This window comes from Bos taurus, chromosome 9 (genome assembly GCF_002263795.3).
Source record: "Bos taurus isolate L1 Dominette 01449 registration number 42190680 breed Hereford chromosome 9, ARS-UCD2.0, whole genome shotgun sequence".
Taxonomy (NCBI): Eukaryota; Metazoa; Chordata; class Mammalia; order Artiodactyla; family Bovidae; genus Bos; species Bos taurus.
The window spans coordinates 70,550,826-70,569,961 of NC_037336.1; the positions used below are offsets into that span (position 1 = coordinate 70,550,826).

Below are 19,136 nucleotides of genomic sequence, written 5' to 3' on the forward strand. Positions count from 1 at the left end.
TACTTGAGAGATTCAGGGAGTCCAAGCCCCTCCTTCACCAGTTCACGTACTGTGTGGTTCCTGATGTGGAGGCTGCCATCTCAGGGGGTTGTCTATCTGCCTTTGGTTGAGGTGGCAGGCCCAGGAGAAGGGCAGATACCTGGCTCAGCTTCCTCACTCCAACCTGAGCCTGGACTATTATTTCAGCGGTTGGTGGGAGGGGGAGCCTGGTAGTGGTTGGATCACTGAGTCACAGGGCAGGTCTCCAGGCACCTTTGAGACCTGCACTTGCCCTGCAAGTATCTCCATGTCCGAGAAAGAGGCATTCCATAGCAAAAAGCAAACATCTTGGCTGGTCGAGAGAAACTGCAGAGAAGGGGGAAAGCTTGATACTTTGAGGGCACTATTTTTCATATTTTTGAATAAAGATCTCCACATTTTTATTTTGCCCAACCCTGCAAATTATGCAGCCAGTCTTGTAAATAGTGAAGAGATAACATTATTGTCAAAATCAGAATAAGGCTATTTCAGAACAGTTGAATTAAAAGAAATTTCTCTGTTGTGAAAATTGTAAGGATTTTGATAAGGTAACAGGGCTCAGAGAAATATGTTCTGTAGAACTTTTTAATTATAATGATCTAAAGTAAGTTTCCTTTCATGAGTTACACTACCGGGGTTGCTTGTGAGGAATTTATCATGGGCCAAGTTTATTGGCTGGCTTCTTAAAGCATCCTGGGTGTTAACTTCTCAGATGTGAAGGTGGAAGTCTATCAAGATGTGACTTTCTAAACATGCAATTGTTGCATGTGATTATCCTTTATAAGGGGGCTTCCCAGGTGGCTCAGTGGTGAAGAATCTGCCTGCCAATGCTGGAGATGGAGACATGAGTTTATTCCCAAGGTCGGGAAGATCCCCTGGAGTAGGAAATTGCAACTCACTCCAGTATTTTTGCCTGAAAACTGCCATGGTCAGAGGAGTGGCGGGTACAGGACATGGAGTCATTAAGAGTTGAGACAATAGAGTGACTGAGCAACTAAGCATGCACACATATCCTTTGTAAGGAGGAAATTCACAGGTATAAAGGATCAAGTAATTAAATTAAATTTCTTCAATTATTAGGCATTGTGTTTTCTGGACTGATGAAATATCATAGTAGCTTTGCTTAGCGTTAACTATCTAGGAAATTTAGATATTATGAAAATATAGAGAAATATATGTATTTCTATATTTATATCATAGATTATATATTATCTATAAATATATATAATTATAACATTATATTATATATGTTATAGAAATATTATGTAAACAGATAATGTATTTCTGAGTTTTAAAAATTCTTTTAGTTTCTCTTCATAACAAAATGGGGAAAGGACAAAATATGAGACAGTTTTTAAAAGTAGTACTCAAGTATGCAGTTTTATTTTATTTTTTTTAATTTTCAGAATTGAAGACCAGTTTTCTGAAAAGCAGAAACACAGCAAGCATCCAACTGCAGAACCATGGACAGCAATCTTTCCCAACCTGAAACCGAGCAGCTCTGCTATGAGAACGTGAACAGATCTTGTATTAAATCTCCTTACTTGCCTGCATCTTGGGTGATTCTGTACACAGTGTTTGGCTTCGAGTCTTTATTGGATATCTTTGGAAACTTCTTGGTGATGACTTCAGACTTCAGTTCTTCACTTTAAGGAGCTGCATTCTCTAGTCAATTTCTTGATCGTTTCTCTGGCCTGTGCAGACTTTCTGGTGGGAGTGACAGTGATGCCCTTCAGCATGGTCAGGTCCATGGAGAGCTGTTAGTACTTTGGAGCCAGATTTTGTGCCCTTCACAGTTCCTGTGATGTGGCATTTTGTTACTCTTCTCTCTTCCACTTGTGCTTCATCTCCTTCGACAGGTACGTTGCTGTTACTGACCCCCTGGTCTATCCCACCAAGTTCACGGTGTCTGTGTCAGGAGTATGCATCAGTATCTCCTGGATTCTGCCCCTTGTGTACAGCGGAGCTGTGTTCTTCAGAGGTGTTCACCAGAACGGGATAAAGGAATTAGTAAATGCCCTCAGCTGCACTGGAAGTTGACAGCTTGTTATAAATCAATTTTGGATTTTGATAACCTTTCTATTACTTTTTTGTACCTACTTTTATTATGATAAATCTGTGTAGTAATATGTTTCTTGTGGCTAGACAACAGGCTATAAAGATTGAACATATTCCTAGCAAAATAGAAGGATTATCAGTTCAGTTCAGTCGCTCAGTTGTGTCTGACTCTTTGCGACCCCATGAACCGCAGCATGCCAGGCCTCCCTGTCCATCACCAAATCCTGGAGTTCACTGAGACTCACGTCCATCGAGTCAGTGATGCCATCCAGCCATCTCATCCTCCATCGTCCCCTTCTCCTCCTGCCCCCAATCCCCCCCAGCATCAGAGTCTTATCCAATGAGTCAACTCTTCGCATGAGGTGGCCAAAGTACTGGAGTTTCAGCTTTAGCATCATTCCTTCCAAAGAAATCCCAGGGCTGATCTCCTTTAGAATGGACTGGTTGGATCTCCTTGCATTCCAAGAGACTCTCAAGAGTCTTCTCCAACACCACAGTTCAAAAGCATCGATTCTTTGGTGCTCAGCCTTCTTCTCAGTCCAACTCTCACATCCACACATGACCACAGGAAAAACCATAGCCTTGACTAGACGGACCTTTGTTGGCAAAGTAATGTCTCTGCTTTTGAATGTGCTATCTAGGTTGGTCATAACTTTTCTACCAAGGAGTAAGCGTCTTTTAATTTCATGGCTGCAGTCACCATCTGCAGTGATTTTGGAGTCCCCCAAAATACAGTCTGACACTGTTTCCACTGTTTCCCCATCTATTTCACATGAAGTGATGGGACCAGATGCCATGATCTTCATTTTCTGAATGTTGAGCTTTGAGCCAACGTTTTCACTCTCCTCTCTCACTTTCATCAAGAGGCTTTTTAGTTCCTCTTCACTTTCTGCCATAAGGGTGGTATCATCTGCATATCTGAGGTTATTTATATTTCTCCCGGCAATCTTGATTCCAACTTGTGCTTCTTCCAGTCCAGCGTTTCTCATGATGTACTCTGCATATAAGTTAAATAAGCAGGGTGACAATATACAGCCTTGACGTACTCCTTTTCCTATTTGGAACCAGTCTGTTATTCCATGTGCAGTTCTAACTGTTGCTTCCTGATCTGCATACAGATTTCTCAAGAGGCAAGTCAGGTGGTCTGGTATTCCTATCTCTTGAAGAATTTTCCACACTTTATTGTGATCCACACAGTCAAAGGCTTTAGCATAGGATTATCAGGATTATCAGGCATATGCATAGGATTATCAGGATTATCAAGCATATACAAAACCGGAGTGACTAAGAGAGAGAGAAAAGCTGCTAAAACTCTAAGTATAGCATTTTTGGTGATAGCATTTTTGATCTCATGGTTACCGTATATGATTGATTCATGTATTGATTTTTTGGGGGGGTTTTATAACACCTTCATATGTTTATGAGCTATTTTGCTGGTTTGGTTATTTTAATTCTGCTCTAAATCCTTTGATTTATGCTTTATTTTACTCTTGTTTTACGAAAGCAATAAAAGTTATCATAACAGTCCAAGTGTTAACAGACAGCTCATCAACCATAAACTTATTTTCTAAAGAGAGCTAATTTTGAAACTGAGGAATTTAATGATTTATTTAGTATTTCTCAGTAACTGTGGCATGTGATACATTGCATAAAAGTGTTCCATTCAGCTGGGGAGGAGAAACGATATCTCAATTTCAGCAGCATCACCTTCATGCTCTTACTTTTTTGATGAGTGAACATTTTTAATCATTTGACAGAAATATATTCTATAAAAATGCTTGACACAAGTTGATATTTTCTAGTTTCCTCAAATCTGCATGCTTCCTTGCTTTGTTGTTAATGATTTTCCTTTTCTGGGCCTCTCTTTCAGGCTGATGTTTCCTTCACTTTCAAAAGTTTCTTAGTTCTATGTCCCATGAAAGTCTTGTATTCCCTGTCTTTTTTTCTGAACTCAGTTAACTTCGTTCTCATTTTCAGAGGCTTGTATCTTGGAGAAAGGTCTTTTGGTCCTTGAGTCAAGTCAGAGACCTTAAGAGGTCCCTGAGTCATATACATCAGCCATTTCGGACTCAGGGCTGGACTTATATAATTTGGGGATTTCTGTAAATGTGGGAATAGCCATGAACAGGTGGTGCTATTTCCTCAACAGTGATTGTCTTTTTATGATTATTTTTCTCATTCCATCAAGTGTGTTATTTTACCTTCCAGTTATGACAGGGCAATTTTTTTCTATAAACACTATCCAAAGTTTGTCCACTGTTTTCTTTTTAACTTTTTTTTTTTTAATATTGGAGTAAAGCCAATTAACAAATGTGTGACAGTTTCAGGTTCACAGCAAAGTGACTTAGTCATACACATACATGTATTCATTCACCCCTGAAGTTTCTGCCCATCCAGGCTGCCATATAACATTGAGCAGAGTTCCCTGCACTATGCAGTATGTTCTTATTGGTTATCCTTTTAAAATAGAGCAATGTGTATGTGTCGATCTCAAAAGATGTTTGCTTCTTTTAATTTAATGAAAATACATTTTGTGTGTATATTTCTAGCATATATTTTTCTTACCTAATGAAAATAAACTGTAACAGTGTTGGTATATTTTAGGGTTGTTGTTTAGTCTCTAAGTTGTGTCCATCTCTTTTGCGACCCCATGGACTGTAGCCTGAGTGACTCCTCTATCAGTGGAATTTTCCAGGCAAGAATACTGGAGCGGATTGCCATTTCCTTCTCTAGGGGATCTTGCTGAACCAGGGATCAAACTCATGCCCCCTCCTTGGCAGGTAGATTCTTTATCACTGAGCCACCTGGGAAGCCCAATATTTTGGGGACTACATCTTAAAGTGATGAAAATATCTCAGGAATTATTATATCTTTCTGTAGTAAAGTAGTTTAATATTGTTTTGCAGCATGTCTTTAAAGCTTCCAAGGTGGATCAGTGGTAAAGAATCCACCTGCCAAAGTAGGAGACTCAGGAGACGTGACTTTCATCCCTGGGTTGGGAAGATCCCCCACAGAAGGAAATGGCAACCCCCTCCAGTATTCTTGTCTGGAAAATCCTATGGACAGAGGAGCCTGGCAGGCTACGCTCCATGAGATTGCAAATAATTGGACATGACTGAGCATGAGCATGTCTTTAAGATTCTTCAACTCTTCCTTCACTAAAGATTATGTGCTGCATGGTGGGCCTTTATTAATACATTAAGCCTGATCCTGCTTTACTCAACTTCCACACTGATATCACACACTTGAGATCCATTCTCATATATATTCCTTGGGTTTCTGTCCATATAGATGGGCAGAATCCTACATGCTTTAGTTTGGAGATGCATATCTTCATGAGTCTCACTTTGTACTGTTCCCTTTGGGTCCTGCTAGGACTGGGTCCTGATGATAGGTGAGGAGATAAGGACAGGTGTGAGGGGATGCCCCGGGGAGGGTCCAGGTGCGTTGTTACAGCAGCTACCTTGGAGGAGGACACCGCAGCTCCTTCAGAGAAAGGAAGACTGAAAGTGTCAGCCAGTTGGGGAAGGGCTGCTGCTTCTGCCGGAGAAGACTTGACAGTATTAGAGGTTGGAGGTAACCAGTTTCATTAGGACCTGCTTTATGTCACCATCCTAGTTTCAAGAATCCCTTTCCTTGCTAATCAGTGCCAGACTTTTGATAAAAGAGGCTCTAGAAGTTTGAGAATTCTGTTTGCCTTGTAATTCAGGGCCCTACAGATTTCAGCTTGGAGTTTGGTTTTCAGAAACTCAGTTCTGTGACTCTAGGATATTCAGAGTTCTTTCAGAGCTTTTATCAAAGATTTCGAGTCTCTTATATGAACATTAAGCTGGCACTTTAAAGTCTTTAAGCTCATTTCCCCCCTCAAGTTCTTCAGAGCAGTTAAAAGAAACTAATCAACACAAGACACTGCTTATTTTTACCAAAATGTTTAATGCAGCAAGAACCTTTGGCCACCCAGAGCCCTTTCTTCTGTAGGCACTTGATTACAGGTGTCTACAGATACTGAAGTGAAGTGAAGTGAAGTCGCTCAGTCGTGTCCGACTCTTTGCGACCCCATGGACTGTAGCCCACCAGGCTCCTTGGTCCATGGGATTTTCCAAGCAAGAATACTGGAGTGGGTACTAGTTTGGATAAATGTTGTTCCGTATTTGATTTGATTCTATTCTCTCTCTCTTTTTTTTTTTTTGATTCTATTCTCTTGATACTTGTTTCTCATTATATTTTGTTTCTCTATTGTTTCTTTTTTTTTTTTAATTTTGCTAAAATAATACTTTTTTTTTTTTTCCTCTTTGGGCTTCTTAACCATGGAAAGACAAAATATGCATTTGGCCAGGTAGGCTCAATATTATTTAAATGTACAATCCTTCAATGTTAGGAAACTATAGCAATTTAAAATTTAGAGGCTTTGCAGCTATTTGAAAAGCATCTAAATTCATAAATAATTATTGTGTTTGTTGTTGTTCAGTCACTAAGTCATGTCCAACTCTTTGCAATCCCATGGACTACAGCACACCAGGCTTCCCTGTCCTTCACCATCTCCTGGAGTTTGTTCAAACCCATGACCCATGGAGTCAGTGATGCCATCCAACCATATCATCCTCTGTCACCCCCTCTCCTCCTGCCCTCAATCTTTTCCAGCATCAGGGTCTTTTCCAACAAGCCAGAAAACCATACATGATGTAATCAAATGGGGAAATGAGAAAATTTACTGTCCCAATCAAATATTCCAGTGCCCCTCTTCATAATTGTTTTAAAGACTCAATTTTATAACAGTGAACACTGCTGGGTTTTGTTTTGTTTTGTTTGCTTTTTTGACAAGGTGGTTTTAAAAATTTTATAAAAAATAAAGACATAAGATGGCCAAAACAATTTTGGAAAAGACAAAAAAGTAAAAGGTTTATACAACTTGGTTTTAAGACTTAAGGTAAAGTTTCAGTTAAGACAAAAGGGTATTGACCTAAATATAGAAATAGAGATCAACAGAACAGAAGAGAACCCGGAAATAAATCCACACACATATGGTTGATTGATTTTTTTTTTCTTCAAAGTTGATTTTTATTTTTTTTTCCAATAGTTTAATTTTTTTTAATTTTATTTTATTTTTATTTTTTTATTTTTTTTCTAATTTTATTTTATTTTTAAACTTTACATAATTGTATTAGTTTTGCCAAATATCAAAATGAATCCGCCACAGGTATACCTATGTTCCCCATCCTGAACCCTCCTCCCTCCTCCCTCCTCCCTCCCCATACCCTCCCTCTTGGTTGATTGATTTTTGACATGAACAAATATCGTTCACTGGAGAAAGATAGTCATTTCAAGAAATTCTGCTGGAATTACTGAATATCCTTATACTACTACTCATTCTCCTAATAAACCTCAGACCCCTCCTTATAACATATTTAAAATTAATATGATGTGAGTCATAAAACACTAGCAGCAAAAAATATGAAAATTCTAGAAGAAGCATAGAAGAAAATAGTTGTGACTGCATTGGACAATTGTCTTAGACAAGAAAAAAAAAAAAAACTCGAGCCATTAAAAAAATAGTAAGTTGGACTTCATTAAAAATAAAACCTTCTATTCTTCAAAAGACACTCTCAAGAAAATATTCAGGAAACTAAAATCAAATATTCAGTCAAATATTCAGAAGATATATGCCAAAGGAACTTGTACCCAGTAAACTCAATAATAAGAAATTTTAGAACTCAAGTAAAAATGGACAAAATTTTTAATGGACATGTCACCAAAAGTGGATACATTAATTGCCAATAATAACATGAACAGGTTCTCAATACCACCATTCATTAAATTAAAAGCATGAGATGTGACTATACACCATCTAGAATGGTTAATTTTAAAAACATGTCACTAGCAAGTGTTGAAGAAGATTTGAAGCATTTAGAACACTCATAAATTGCTGGTGGGAGCATAAAATGCTACAATTACTTTAGAAGATAGTTTGTATTTTCTTGTACAGTTAAACATATATTTTCCATTCAGTTCAGTTCAGTTCAGTTCAGTCACTAAATCGTGTCCGACTCTTTGCGACCCCATGAATCGCAGCACGCCAGGCCTCCCTGTCCATCACCAAATCCTGGAGTTCACTCAGACTCACATCCATCGAGTCAGTGATGCCATCCAGCCATCTCATCCTCTGTGGTCCCCTTCTCCTCCTGCCCCCAATCCCTCCCAGCACCAGAGTCTTTTCCACTGAGTCAACTCTTCGCATGAGGTGGCCAAAGTACTGGAGTTTCAGCTTTAGCATCATTCCTTCCAAAGAAATCCCAGGGCTGATCTCCTTTAGAATGGACTGGTTGGACCTCCTTTCAGTCCAAGGGACTCTCAAGAGTCTTCTCCAACAGCACAGTTCAAAAGCATCAATTCTTCGGGCTCAGCCTTCTTCACAGTCCAACTCTCACATCCATACATGACCACAGGAAAAACCATAGTCTTGACTAGATGGACCTTTGTTGGCAAAGTCATGTCTCTGTTTTTGAATGTGCTATCTAGGTTGGTCATAACTTTCCTTCCAAGGAGTAAGCGTCTTTTAATTTCATGGCTGCAGTCACCATCTGCAGTGATTTTGGAGCCCAGAAAAATAAAGTCTGACACTGTTTCCACTGTTTCCCCATCTATTTCCCATGAAGTGATGGGACCGGATGCCATGATCTTCATTTTCTGAATGTTGAGCTTTAAGCCAACTTTTTCACTCTCCTCTTTCACTTTCATCAAGAGGCTTTTTAGTTTCTCTTCACCTTCTGCCATAAGGGTGGTGTCATCTGAATATCTGAGGTTATTGATATTTCTCCCGGCAATCTTGATTCCAGCTTGTGTTTCTTCCAGCCCAGTGTTTCTCATGATGTACTCTGCATATAGGTTAAATAAGCAGGGTGACAATATGCAGCCTTGACAAATTCCTTTTCCTATTTGGAACCAGTCTGTTGTTCCATGTCCAGCTCTAACTGTTTTCCTGACCTGCATACAGGTTTCTCAAGAGGCAGGTCAGGTGTTCTGGTATTCCCATCTGTTTCAGAATTTTCCACAGTTTATTGTGATCCACACAGTCAAAGGCTTTGGCATAGTCAATAAAGTAGAAATAGATGTTTTTCTGGAACTCTCTTGCTTTTTCCATGATCCAGCGGATGTTGGCAATTTGATCTCTGGTTCCTCTGCCTTTTCTAAAAGCAGCTTGAACATTAGGAATTCACGGTTCACATATTGCTGAAGCCTGGCTTGGAGAATTTTGAGCATTACTTTACTAGTGTGTGAGATGAGTGCAATTGTGCAGTAGTTTGAGCATTCTTTGGCATTGCCTTTCTTTGTGATTGGAATGAAAACTGACCTTTTGCAGTCCTGTCACTGCTGAGTTTTCCAAATTTGCTAGCATATTGAGTGCAGCACTTTCACAGCATCATCTTTCAGGATTTGCAATAGCTCAACTGGAATTCCATCACCTCCACTAGCTTTGTTCATAGTGATGCTTCCTAAGGCCCACTTGACTTCACATTCCAGGATGTCTGGTTCTAGGTCAGTGATCACACCATTGTGATAGGGCCAGAAGTTTACCCAAAAGAAATGAAACACATGTCAAAGCAGACAATTATATATGAGTATTCTTAGAAACACCTAATAACAGCCCTAATGTGAACAAGAGTCCAAATGAATATCAAAATATATATGAATAAAACAATTGTGATATGTTCCTACAATAGATCGCTCCTTAGCAAATAACTGGGAATGCATTCCTTATATACCAAATAAATGGATGCACTGAACTGAGGTGTTGGAAACAGTCTATTCTATACCTTGATTGCAGGGGTGGTTACATGGGTGGAGACAGTTACCATAATTCCACAACCTGTTCATTTTAAAAGTGTGAAAATTTCAAATATAAACTACACCTCAGATTTAGAAAGCTGATTTTGTAAAATGACCAGAAGTCACTCATCAGAAAAATTTTTTTTCAAGTCTAAGTTGAGTTCTGTTCTAGAGCTCTAAGAGGAGAATTTGTCAATGGTAAAATTCATAGTATAATATAGGAATATTCACATTCCAAAAATACATTTTTCATATTATTTTCTTTAATATATCCCCAACAGTTCCCATCTAGAAACAACAAAATTCCTCCCTCTCCAAAATAAAAACCTTAGCAGGAACTGCTTTTACCATGTACTTACTCTTCCTTCATGTATTTCTATGAGGAAACGTTTTGGATTCTCCACGTTCAGTTTTCCAAATCAGAATTATTAAAACTAAACCTGAAACAGTCTAGATTTTAATATAATTCTGTATTTAATCTCTTTACCCAAACTCGAACTGTAAGAGCTTAAGTACTTCTTTGAAAGACTTCTAGTGACAAATGGGAATCAACAACCAGTGGTCCTTACAAAATGAAAATTGAGTCACCCATAATTAGTAAGAATAAACAATACGGCTTTCAAACCTTGAGCAGTTTTTAAGGAGACTATTCCCATTTCTATTTCATGAGAAGGTCAAATGTCATCAGAAAATTAGTAGGGCATAAAATTATTTTTAGCATAAACACAATCATGATTTAAAATTTCCTTTCTTTCCACACCTTCCACTATGGGGATACAGTCTTAAGTGTTTTGGGTATTGGAATCATTTGGCTCCTTTCCTGAGGGGATAGAGTGGTTGGGGCATTATCCTTGCTCTGATAAATTAGGAAAAGGCTCCTATAAAATGTAGCATTTGAACAAGCATCATATAACAGCTTCTTGAAGACCAGCACTTCTCAGACATGAAGTACCAGGTAATGCAAAGGAATACATTTTTTTAATTTAAAAAATTTAATGATTTAAGTTAACTGTTAATGCATTTGTAAGTGAATTATTTTACAAGACATGAATCACTTTCTAAACAGGAAAGTAAGGATTTGGGGACTTCCGTAGTGGTCCAGTGGTTAAAAACCTGTCTTGCAACGCAGGCAATATGGGTTTGATCCCTGGTGGGAGAATTAAGATCCCACATGCTGCAGGGCAACTAAACCCACACACTGTAAGTACTGAGTCCACAAGCCGCAACTAGAGAGTCCCTGCCGTGCAACAAAAGATCCCACATGATGCAACTAAGATGCAATATAGCAAAGAAATAATTTTTAAAAAAGAAAAAGATTGGCACTTACAAAGAAATGGAGACAGAATATGCTGGCAATTACTAACATATTGTATTTATCTTTTTTTTTTAAGGACTTTGAAAACTGGAATGACATCCCGGACCACAGAGGGTGACAGGTTTCCAGGTATCAAATCAGAGAATCATGAGCAGTGCATCTCCTTCTGCTGCAGCTGTGCAGCTCTGCTATGAGCACCTGAACGGATCCTGTGTGAAAACCCCCTACTCACCAGGTTTCCGTCTCATCCTGTACACAGTGTTCATCTTTGGAGCTGTGCTGGCTGTATTTGGAAACCTCTTGGTAATGATTTCCATTCTGCACTTCAAGCAGCTGCATTCTCCAGCCAATTTCTTGATCACCTCCCTGGCCTGTGCAGACTTCTTGGTGGGAGTGACTGTGATGCCCTTCAGCACAGTGAGGTCCGTGGAGAGCTGCTGGTACTTTGGGCAGCGTTACTGTCAACTCCACTCCTGTTTTGAAGGCTCATTCTGTTACGCTTCCATCTACCACTTGTGCTTTATCTCTCTGGACAGGTACATTGCCGTCACTGACCCCCTGGTCTATCCAACAAAGTTCACTGTATCTGTTTCTGGCATGTGTATTGTCTTCTCTTGGCTCTTTCCCATTATTTATACTTTTTCCCTTCTTGGTACAGGAGCGAATGCAGCTGGACTGGAGGATCTAGTAAGTGCTCTCACTTGTGTGGGAGGCTGTCAAATTGCAGTGAATCAGAGTTGGGTATTGGTGAATTTTCTATTATTTTTCATCCCCACCCTTGTGATGATAGTTCTTTACTCCAAGATTTTCCTCATTGCTAAACAGCAGGCTAGAAAAATTGAGAATCTGATCAATAAGACTGGGAGATGCTCAGACAGCTTCCAAGACAGAGTGGCCAAGAGGGAGAGAAAGGCAGCAAGAACACTGGGCGTGGCAGTGCTAGCGTTTCTGGTCTCCTGGCTGCCTTACTTCCTGGATTCCATCATTGATGCCTTCCTAGGTTTCATCACTCCCACATATGTTTATGAAATACTGGTTTGGATTGCTTATTATAACTCAGCTATGAATCCCTTGATTTATGCTTTCTTTTATCCTTGGTTTCAAAAAGCCATCAAACTCATCATCACAGGCAAAGTCTTGAGAGAGAATTCCTCAACAATAAATTTGTTTTCTGAGTAGGTTCTGGTCTTAGTTTGGGAGAACTGAAAATAGACTCACATTAGACGGAAAATGAGGAGAAAAAAGTTGATTGTAAAAGTGCAACTTTTGTAATGTAAAATAACTAAATTGTAGTTCAACCCTGACCCAGATGCTTAAATTCAAGCTCATAATTCTCTGATAAATATAACATCAAAACTTATTTGTAATGGGGACAGCATAGCTTTGGAGCCAGAAATGCCTGGATGGCAATTTTCATTCTGCTGTTGAACACTTGGGTGATCTTAGGTGATCTTGAGTAGCTTGGCTCTTTCTGAAATTCATGGTATTTCTCTGGAGAATAACCTCTCCGTTGTAGTAGTCATGACCAAATTTAGGAGAATACAAGTGAAGGACCTAATATACATTTGTTAATATAAATCCTTCTTTCAATTACCTTGTATTAGTTCAATCTCTGCCTAAATCTTCTGTTTCTTCCTTTGTATATTTTTTCTGTTAAAATGTAAATACAACCACTCAGTGGCGGGGTGCCTCCTCGCTCGGGGAGGGCAGAGCAGTGTGTCTGCACTGTCAGGTGTTGAGATTTGTGACTCCCGCATTGTGGTTTCATATCAGGGAATACAAATCAAGTGATCACTCTGTTAACTATAATATCAACTCAGTTGTGCACAATGGGAAAGATAATTTGCATCATAGCGTTTATTTATTCAGTGAGCTTCTTCCTTATTAGTAAGTCTGCTCATAAAATTATATTAGAGTTTAGAGCCAGTTAGCAGATGTTTAAAGCAGAGTTTTAAGACTGTCATTCATTATGTGACTTTATTTTCAGATTAATTTATTCCGTATTCATTTAGTTGGACAGTGTTCTTGAAAGCATAGCTTAAAAGTATGCTCAAAAGAAGAAAGAAAACTGAAGTGAAGGGCATAGAATGAAGCCAAGACAGAGGCTGTGAAAGGCATTTTCTTATGTCCCACAAACTCAGTTCTAAGGCAAAAAAAAAAAAAACAAAAAAAACAAATGAATTAGTTCTGCAATTAACAGTGGATAAATCAAGCCAATTATTTCAGAGAATTATTCTTGATACTAAGACTGGAGGGTTCTGTGTGTCAATTAGATATCAAGATTTTAAAATCAGATTATGATATCTTTGGGGCAGGAGAGAATATACATCAAAGTATTCTTGCTATATTTTAAAAATTTCTAGCTTGATGTAAATCAACAATACCTATTAGCACATTATTTCTGACTACCATTACACAAATACTTTGAGTTGGTAAACATTTCTAGAAGTAGTGTATTATTCCTAATTATACTGTTTCTGGAGAAGGAGATGGCAACCCACTCCAGTATTCTTGCCTAGGAAATACCATGGACAGAGGACCCTGGCAGGCTCCATGGGGTCACAAAGGGTCGGACATGACTTAGTGACTGAACATACTGTTTCTATCTGATTTTACAGATAATTAAAGGCACCCTAGCCTGCATGGTATCAGTTTATACATAATTTTCAGTTCTAACACAGGGTAATGAATTTATTTTGATTCCTGTGGTTTCAATATAGTAATTTTCCTATATAATCTTGTTTTGCAAGCTACTGATGGAATGCAGTTTATGCTTCGAGGCAGGAGAAGAAAATTTAAGCATAACATACTCTCTGCCCGTTTTGTTGTTCAGTCACATTGGCAGGCAGATTCTTTACCATGGAGCCATCTGGGAAGTCCATTTTATATATAGAAATTGTGTGTATGTCAGTCTCAGTTTATCCCTCCACCACTTATACCCTGGTATTATAAGTTGTTTTCTGTGTCTGTAACTTTATAAAATACCACTTTTACTATTAAAAAGACTAATGTATCAGGATAGTGGTTCTTAGAAACATGGGGTTCAGAAATAATAAAGATGGTGAAAAATTCAAGGAACCCACAGATAATTTCTGAGTGTTAACCCTGCCAACCAAGGACATCGCAAAAAGCCACAACAGCAGCAAGGACAATCATATATACTTTGCAATAATTTCATAAAAGAAAAGTGCGCTTTACTTTGGGAGGAATCTAGCTCCTCACTTTATGGAGATCTAGGGGTCTGTCCAGGTTTTACACAGAAGAAGCTTCAGGTCTCCCACCCCATCCTGCTTCTGACCACAGCCAGACTTCTCTCTCTCCCTCTTTGCCTCTTTCTATACTTCTGGTGTAATATCTCTCATTAAGTTTCTCTATGCTAAAAAAAGGTCTGAAATCTCCAACTATAGTTTCACTCATTTCCTATTTTCTTTCTCTGAGTATATATTCTACTTGCTGTTGTTGTTTTTAGTTGTAAGTTGTGTCTGACATTTTTACAACCGCATGCACTATAGCCCACCAGGCTCCTCTGTCTAAGGGATTTCTCAGGTAAGAACACTGGAGCGGATTGCCAATTCTTTCTCCAGGGGATCTTCCTATCCCAGAGATAGAACTCACATCTCCTGCATTAGCAGGCAGATTCTTTTCCACTGAGCCACCAAGGAAGCCCATATATTACATTAAAAGTCTATAATATTGCAGCAGCATTTTGGGTTTACTCTGTTGGTAGGAACTTTACTGTCTCCACCTGCCTGTCTAGGTGGTCACTACTCTCTCATACAATACTGTCTTTCACCTTTGTAATACTTCTCACAATTTTTATTCATACATCCATTTATCTGCTTACTTGTTGAAGGTTTATCCTCCTTTTAAGACTGAAAGTGTCATAAAGAAAGGGGTCATATTTGCTTTGTTCATTTCTTTGTACCCAGCTCTTGGCACTCAGTAAATATGCCTTGGATTAAAGAATTAATTATTGAATAAATTTAAAATAATTGAGAGAGATAAAGTTATTTCTGTACCCCAAATAACAAGTGTTACTTGTAATACTTGTGATCATATGATACTTCTTTTTTGCCTAGATTCATGGTTCTAAGTAAGGCAGATCCACTGATATATTGGGTTCAGACAGTAAAGAATCCATCTGCAATGAGGAAGAACTGGGTTCAATCCCAGGGTTGGGAAGATCCCCTGAGAAGGAAATGGCTACCCACTGCAGTATTCTGGCCTGGAGAATTCCATGGACAGAGGAGCCTGGCATGGACAGAGGTGTCCATGGTGTTGCCAAGAGTCAGACACGACTGTGCTCATTTCACTCATTCCCTCTCTGATACATTTGCCCCTCAGAGGACACTTCTCAGTGTCTGGAGATATTTTTGGCTTTCACAATTAAGGGGATTTTACTGGCATCTAGTAGCAGGGATGCTGCTAGATGTCCTTCGATGTACAGGACAGATCCCACATCAAAACTTACCAGAACTCAAATGTCAATAGTGCTGAAGCTGAGAAAGCCTGCTGCTGCTGCTAAGTCGCTTCAGCCGTGGCTAACTCTGTGCGATCCCATAGATGGCAGCCCACCAGGCTCCTCCATCCATGGGATTTTCCAGGTGAGAGTACTAGACTGAGTTTCCATTGCCTTCTCCATGAGAAAGCCTAGCCTAAATCTTTGTCGATTTAAGTAACTGATTATTTTACAAAATCAAACTCTCAGAATACATTAGGAAGAATCTAAGAGATCATTAAGAATATTTTGTGTGTGTGTGATTAGGAGTCAGATAGCCAGATGAATTAATAATAATTCCTATGGCACAATTCAAAAGAACAAGTCCAGATATATCTTCAAAATCAATGGCTCCTCTGTCCATGGAATTCTCCAGGCCAGAATACTGGAGTGGGTAGCCATTTCCTTCTCCAGGGGATCTTCCCAACCCTGGGATTGAACCCAGGTCTCCCTCATTGCAGATGGATTGTTTACTGTCTGAACCCAATATATCAGTGGATCTGCCTTACTTAGAACCATGATTCTAGGCAAAAAAAAGTATCATATGATCGAGTCTGGAATCCTGCTTGAAGAAGGCTGGATAATACTTTCTTTTGCTCTGCTCTGTCCTGACATTCCAAGGGTGGGAAATTACCAAGAAATGTATTGCTATGTTTCCATCTTCTGTTCATTATTCGTTGGTTGACATTTTTTAGCACAAGGGACAGAAATCACTTGGATTCATAAACGAATGTGAATCATTCGGAGGGTTCATGGGTGGACTTCTCACGTGGATGAGGAGACATTACAGATCCACTTCCGATGATGTCTTGAGAAGAGAACACATCTTTTCTCTAAGAGCACTGACAGTCGTAGTAGTTCAGAAAAGTGGACATGTCTAAATACCATGGTTTTTTTCTTTTAATGTTTTCCTAAAATGTAATTCATCCATCTCAAGTTGCTCACACTGTATGCTACCTTTTCTGTATGTTAGTAGCCAGTGCACAGGCAAAAAATAATTCTTACTGGGAGAGAAAGGCTAAGTATTGACTCGCAGTGCCTGTACTTTATGATACCTCTGTAACAAAAATCCAATAAGGCGGTCACAGCAGGACTAAAATTAGGGGAAATGTCCAAATGTTGGAAGAAAAAAACACTTGAGCTCAAGAAACATAATGATTTCTTTCCGTCTACTAACCCTGGGGTTCTTTGTTTGTTTGTTTTCTAGTTGCTTTAGGCTTACAGTTAGGTTATTTATTTGACTTTTTCTTGTTTCTTGAGGTATGCCTGTATTGCTATGAACTTTCCCCTTAGGACTGCTTTTACAGTGTCCCACAGGTTTTGGGTTGTTGTGTTTTCATTTTCATTCGTTTCAATGCAAATTTTGATTTCTTTTCTGATTTCTTCTGTGATTTGTTGGTTATTCATCAGTGTGTTGTTCAGCCTCCATATGTTGGAATTTTTAACAGTTTTTCTCCTGTAATTGAGATCTAATCTTACTGCATTGTGGTCAGAAAAGATGCTTGGAATGATTTCAGTTTTTTTGAATTTACCAAGGCTAGATTTATGGCCCAGGATGTGATCTATCCTGGAGAAGGTTCCGTGTGCTCTTGAGAAAAAGGTGAAATTCATTGTTTGGGGGTGAAAATTAGGGCAGAAATAAATGCAAAAGAAACAAAAGAAACCATGGCAAAAATCAACAAAGCCAAAAGCTGGTTCTTTGAAAGGATAAATAAAATTGACAAACCATTAGCCAGACTCATCAAGAAACAAAGGGTAGAAAAATCAGATCAATAAAATTAGAAATGAAAATGGAGAGATCACAACAGACAATACAGAAATACAAAGGATCATAAGAGACTACTATCAGCAATTATATGCCAATAAAATGGACAACGTGGAAGAAATGGACAAATTCTTAGAAAAGTACAACTTTCCAAAACTGGACCAGGAAGAAATAGAAAATCTTAACAGACCCATCACAAGCACGGAAATTGAAACTGTAATCAGAAATCTTCCAGCAAACAAAAACTCAGGTCCAGACGGCTTCACAGCTGAATTCTACCAAAAATTTAGAGTAGAGCTAACACTGATCCTACTCAAACTCTTCCGGAAAATTGCAGAGGAAGGTAAACTTCCAAACTCATTCTATGAGGCCACCATCACCCTAATACCAAAACCTGACAAAGATGCCACAAAAAAAGAAAACTACAGGCCAATATCACTGATGAACATAGATGCAAAAATCCTTAACAAAATTCTAGCAATCAGAATCCAACAACACATTAAAAAGATCATACACCATGACCAAGTGGGCTTTATCCCAGGGATGCAAGGATTCTTCAATATCCGTAAATCAATCAATGTAATACACCACATTAACAAATTGAAAAATAAAAATCATATGATTATCTTAATAGATGCAGAGAAAGCCCTTGACAAAATTCAACATCCATTTATGATAAAAACTCTCCAGAAAGCAGGAATAGAAGGAACATACCTCAACATAATAAAAGCTATATATGACAAACCCACAGCAAACATTATCCTCAATGGTGAAAAATTGAAAGCATTTCCCCTAAAGTCAGGAACAAGACAAGGGTGTCTACTTTCACCATTACTATTCAATATAGTTTTGGAAGTTTTGGCCACAGCAATCAGAGCAGAAAAAGAAATAAAAGGAATCCAAATTGGAAAAGAAGAAGTAAAACTCTCACTGTTTGCAGATGACATGATCCTCTACATAGAAAACCCTAAAGACTCCACCAGAAAATTACTAGAGCTAATCAATGAATATAGTAAAGTTGCAGGATATAAAATCAACACACAGAAATCCCTTGCATTCCTATACACTAATTATGAGAAAATAGAAAGAGAAATTAAGGAAACAATTCCATTCACCATTGCAATGAAAAGAATAAAATACTTAGGAATATATCACACTGGTGAAAGAAATCAAAGAGGACACTAATAGACGGAGAAATATACCATGTTCATGGATTGGAAGAATCAATATAGTGAAAATGAGTATACTACCCAAAGCAATTTATAGATTCAATGCAATCCCTATCAAGCTACCAACGGTATTCTTCACAGAGCTAGAACAAATAATTTCACAATTTGTATGGAAGTACAAAAAACCTCGAATAGCCAAAGCAATCTTGAGAAAGAAGAATGGAACTGGAGGAATCAACCTGCCTGACTTCAGGCTCTACTACAAAGCCACAGTCATCAAGACAGTATGGTACTGGCACAAAGACAGAAATATAGATCAATGGAACAAAATAGAAAGCCCAGAGATAAATCCATGCACATATGGACACCTTATCTTTGGCAAAGGAGGCAAGAATATACAATGGATTAAAGACAATCTCTTTAACAAGTGGTGCTGGGAAAACTGGTCAACCACTTGTGAAAGAATGAAACTAGAACACTTTCTAACAC

General features: G+C 38.6%; 1 protein-coding gene and 1 pseudogene across 1 annotated transcript; both read left to right on the forward strand.

Annotated features, from left to right (window-relative positions):
- Positions 1-1,481: 1,481 nt before the first annotated feature.
- LOC100138650 (trace amine-associated receptor 8-like) lies at positions 1,482-3,657 on the forward strand (annotated as a pseudogene).
- A 7,647-nt stretch (positions 3,658-11,304) lies between these two features.
- On the forward strand, positions 11,305-12,444 carry LOC100336507 (trace amine-associated receptor 7a). The gene has a single exon (XM_002690250.2). It carries the CDS (start codon positions 11,363-11,365, stop codon positions 12,392-12,394), a length of 1,032 nt encoding a protein of 343 aa, XP_002690296.1. The 5' UTR covers positions 11,305-11,362; the 3' UTR covers positions 12,395-12,444.
- Positions 12,445-19,136: the final 6,692 nt, after the last annotated feature.

Bases quoted from the DNA above. Each gene is read 5' to 3' on its own strand.
- LOC100336507 (XM_002690250.2), top strand. From the start codon at position 11,363: ATGAGCAGTGCATCTCCTTCTGCTGCAGCTGTGCAGCTCTGCTATGAG.